General features: G+C 34.0%; 1 protein-coding gene across 2 annotated transcripts in view; it reads left to right on the forward strand.

The window, feature by feature from the left end:
- Positions 1–3,113, forward strand: part of MBIP (MAP3K12 binding inhibitory protein 1) — a 33,792-nt gene that overhangs the window by 4,181 nt on the left and 26,498 nt on the right. For both annotated transcript variants that reach the window (XM_007462595.1, XM_007462594.1), the window contains exons 2-4: positions 1–43; positions 1,769–1,993; positions 2,083–2,179. The exon at positions 1–43 is cut by the window's left edge and continues 77 nt beyond it. In XM_007462595.1, the coding sequence (XP_007462657.1) occupies positions 1–43; positions 1,769–1,993; positions 2,083–2,179 (365 nt within the window). The remainder of the gene's footprint in view (positions 44–1,768; positions 1,994–2,082; positions 2,180–3,113) is intronic.

Consider the following 3,113-nt stretch of genomic DNA (forward strand, 5'->3'; position numbering starts at 1 on the left):
TGCTTTGCTCAGTGCACTTGAACAACACGTTTTATATTTACAGGTAAATTTCGTGTTAAAAATGTTAACTCGATATGGAGACTAGAAATTAATTGTAGTTAAATTGTAAGCTGTAGTATTTGTCAGTTCTATCTTAACACTGTATTAATAGTGGTACTAATAAAAGGTTACTTCGGCCAGATTGGATCCAAATCTGTCAATTTACATAGTGATCAGGACAATTACAGGAATATAGCCCAATAGGCTGATGTGGATGTGAAGATTGAAAATGCAGTTCTATTCAATTCTAGACTTGCACTGAAAATTCAATACAGTTGCATCTATGGTAGGTTATAATTAAGCAATAAGACACGGCAGGTGTGTGTCACGCTATGATAATGATTCCATGCCTTGGGTGAGTTTGGAGGCTCATGGAGTGCTTTCAGTGGTTCAAGAAGTGGCATTATCCCAGCATGACACATCCTGGAGTGTCTATTGCAATTAAACAGTTTCAGCATAGTTTTTAAAAAGAAAGTAATTTCTGTGACATTAATGTCTCATATTAGTAAGTAGCCAGTCACTATTTTATCGTCTTTTTCTTGAGTTTGAAATAATTCATCCTTTATATTAAGTCAACACTGAATTGTTAATTTATAATAGTATTGTTATATTTTTTAATATTTCAGTTCAATAACTGAACAGTATTATGACCTTGCTAGTTTCCAATTGAACATCTTTGCAGTTACAGTTGATGCAAGCTTGCAGTTTATCTCTAATCAAAGTATAAAATATGAAGTGTCGAAAAGTTTACTTCTATTAAGATGTTACAAGGATTCAGAAGAGTATTTGGTATGGCAAATAATGGAAGCAAAATTGTAGGTATGAAAAAATAATTGGAACACTGACAAGTGTTGGTGTGTTTTGATTAATGGAGTAGACATTTAATTTTCAGTCCACTATTCAGTGACTTTATGGGAAATTTTAACTCTGTTTCATGTTAAAAGTAATAGTTAACCCTAGTTTTAAAGGGCGGAAGCAATGAGCTATAGGACTCAGTTGAGGCCTAATTGTGGATGGGTCTGGGCGGGGGGAATGGGTAGTATAATTTACATTATACAACAGGGTTTTTTCCCCCTCTAGTATGGTGATAGGCATCTACCTCTTTTCAGCTATGGCTCTTGTTCGTTTTCTTTTTAAAAATTTAATTTCATGACCCAAGAAGGTATCTTGCCATGTCAGGAGAAGCTTGAGTGTTCACTCAGCATAACACCTATATATTTCATGGCTATGCTGTCTCATTTACTTCGGCCAACTGCAGTTTCAAGTGGAGAATCTCCAGTGATATAGTGATAATACAGGGCTTTGCTGAGTGAGAGCACTGGCTCTCGTGTTAAGGAGGAAAAATACTAAGCCTTAGTATTCTGAGGAGGCATTTGAATGACATGTTAATTAAGTGGCATTGGTGCCAGAGGCTGAGGCTTTGATTTGGCACAAAATAAAAGATGAGTGACAGAATGACTCCCTCAAAGAAAATTTTAAATTTCCTCTGGTTTTCTTTTTCTTCTTTCCTTTTTTTTTTTAAACAGATTTATATCAAATGATATTGGTCACAATAGCAGAGGACAGCACAAACACTTACATGTGCTCAGATCTATGTATGATGTGCCAACCTTTTAAATTTAATTGATATTGAATATTGCCTTTACTTAGCAGAAATTTATATAAATATGGTAAATATGTGATTAATTTTGATCAGTTTGAACCTCAGCAGATGGAATTGTGTTCTCAGCCTTTTTTAGCAAAACTTCAGCCTCTGATTAAAGAGGAGAATACATCTGTTGTTGAAGAAATAGGAAAAACAGAAACAGGGAACAAGAATGAAGTAAATGCCAAATTTCCCATTGGCGACCTACAGGAGGAAGAAAAGCACAAAGATTGTGATTTGGGAGATGTGAAAAAGACACAGATCCATTTTGATCCAGAAGTAGTTCAAATAAAGGCTGGAAAAGCAGAAGTAAGAAGTTGGGTTTTGGGGGGGTGGGTGGAGTATTTTTTTTAATCTTACTGTGTTTGAATTAAGACAAACATGCTTATTGTTTGTAGATTGACAGACGAATATCTGCATTTATTGAAAGAAAGCAAGCTGAAATCAATGAAAACAACGTCAGGGAGTTTTGCAATGTTATTGATTGTAATCAAGGTAACTACCTAGAAGAAGTTAATTTTTGTAGGATTTTAATGATCTTTCATTTGTTTTTTAAAATGAATAACATTAAGAACACAGTTTTTAATTATTTCACAGGTTTATTTGGAAACTAAGACAGCAGTATTTCCTTCTGTTTAATAATACAAAATGGTTTTCATCTTGGTTATCCAAAAATCAAATAAATGCTAACGTAAAAAGGCAAATGTTTACCACAGGTGTAAAGATTGTTTTAAAGTTCCTTCAGGAAATGAAGATAAAGTGTGGGTGGTAGGGTGTCTCAGTCTCACTAGTAAGAAGGTCTAACCTATATAAATTTCAAGTCTCTAAAGGTATTTATGAAATTATGATATTAATACATGAAGTGAACTTAGTAAAGTTAATACTCCTCAGGAGGGAGCAGTTTTCTCACTACTCCTTAGCTGTTTGAAATGTTTTATGTCACGATAAAACCAATTTGTCAACAAGACTATGGTGTCTTATGCTTTTTTTCCTTTCTCTCATAGTGCATACATTTGCTGTTTTTCATCAGATTCTCCTTTCCTCTCCACATGATTTTATAGTATATTTACAGATCTGCAGGTATGCTGCAGAATACAAAATTGCAAAGCACTAGCATAGATCATAGTCAGGCATCATAGTAATAATCAGAACAAGTAGTTCTTAGAAAAAATTATGGAGAAGAGTTCCTAATTGGAATGAACATTTTTCTTGTTGCCTCTAATTTAATCTTGTGGCTAATTATTATGAACACAATTATCAGATGAACCTAGAATTGACTCGTATCACATTGGTACACTGATTCTCTTCATAATGAAATAATACAGGCTCAAGGTGGGTCCTAAATGCAGCCTTTTCTACTCTTAACATTATACATACGTATCTCTAGATTTGGTATATTTTACTGTTAGCTTTTCAGAACAGGTTCAGC

The sequence above is a fragment of the Lipotes vexillifer genome, unplaced genomic scaffold (assembly GCF_000442215.2).
Source record: "Lipotes vexillifer unplaced genomic scaffold, Lipotes_vexillifer_v1.1 scaffold1112, whole genome shotgun sequence".
Lineage (NCBI taxonomy): Eukaryota > Metazoa > Chordata > Mammalia > Artiodactyla > Lipotidae > Lipotes > Lipotes vexillifer.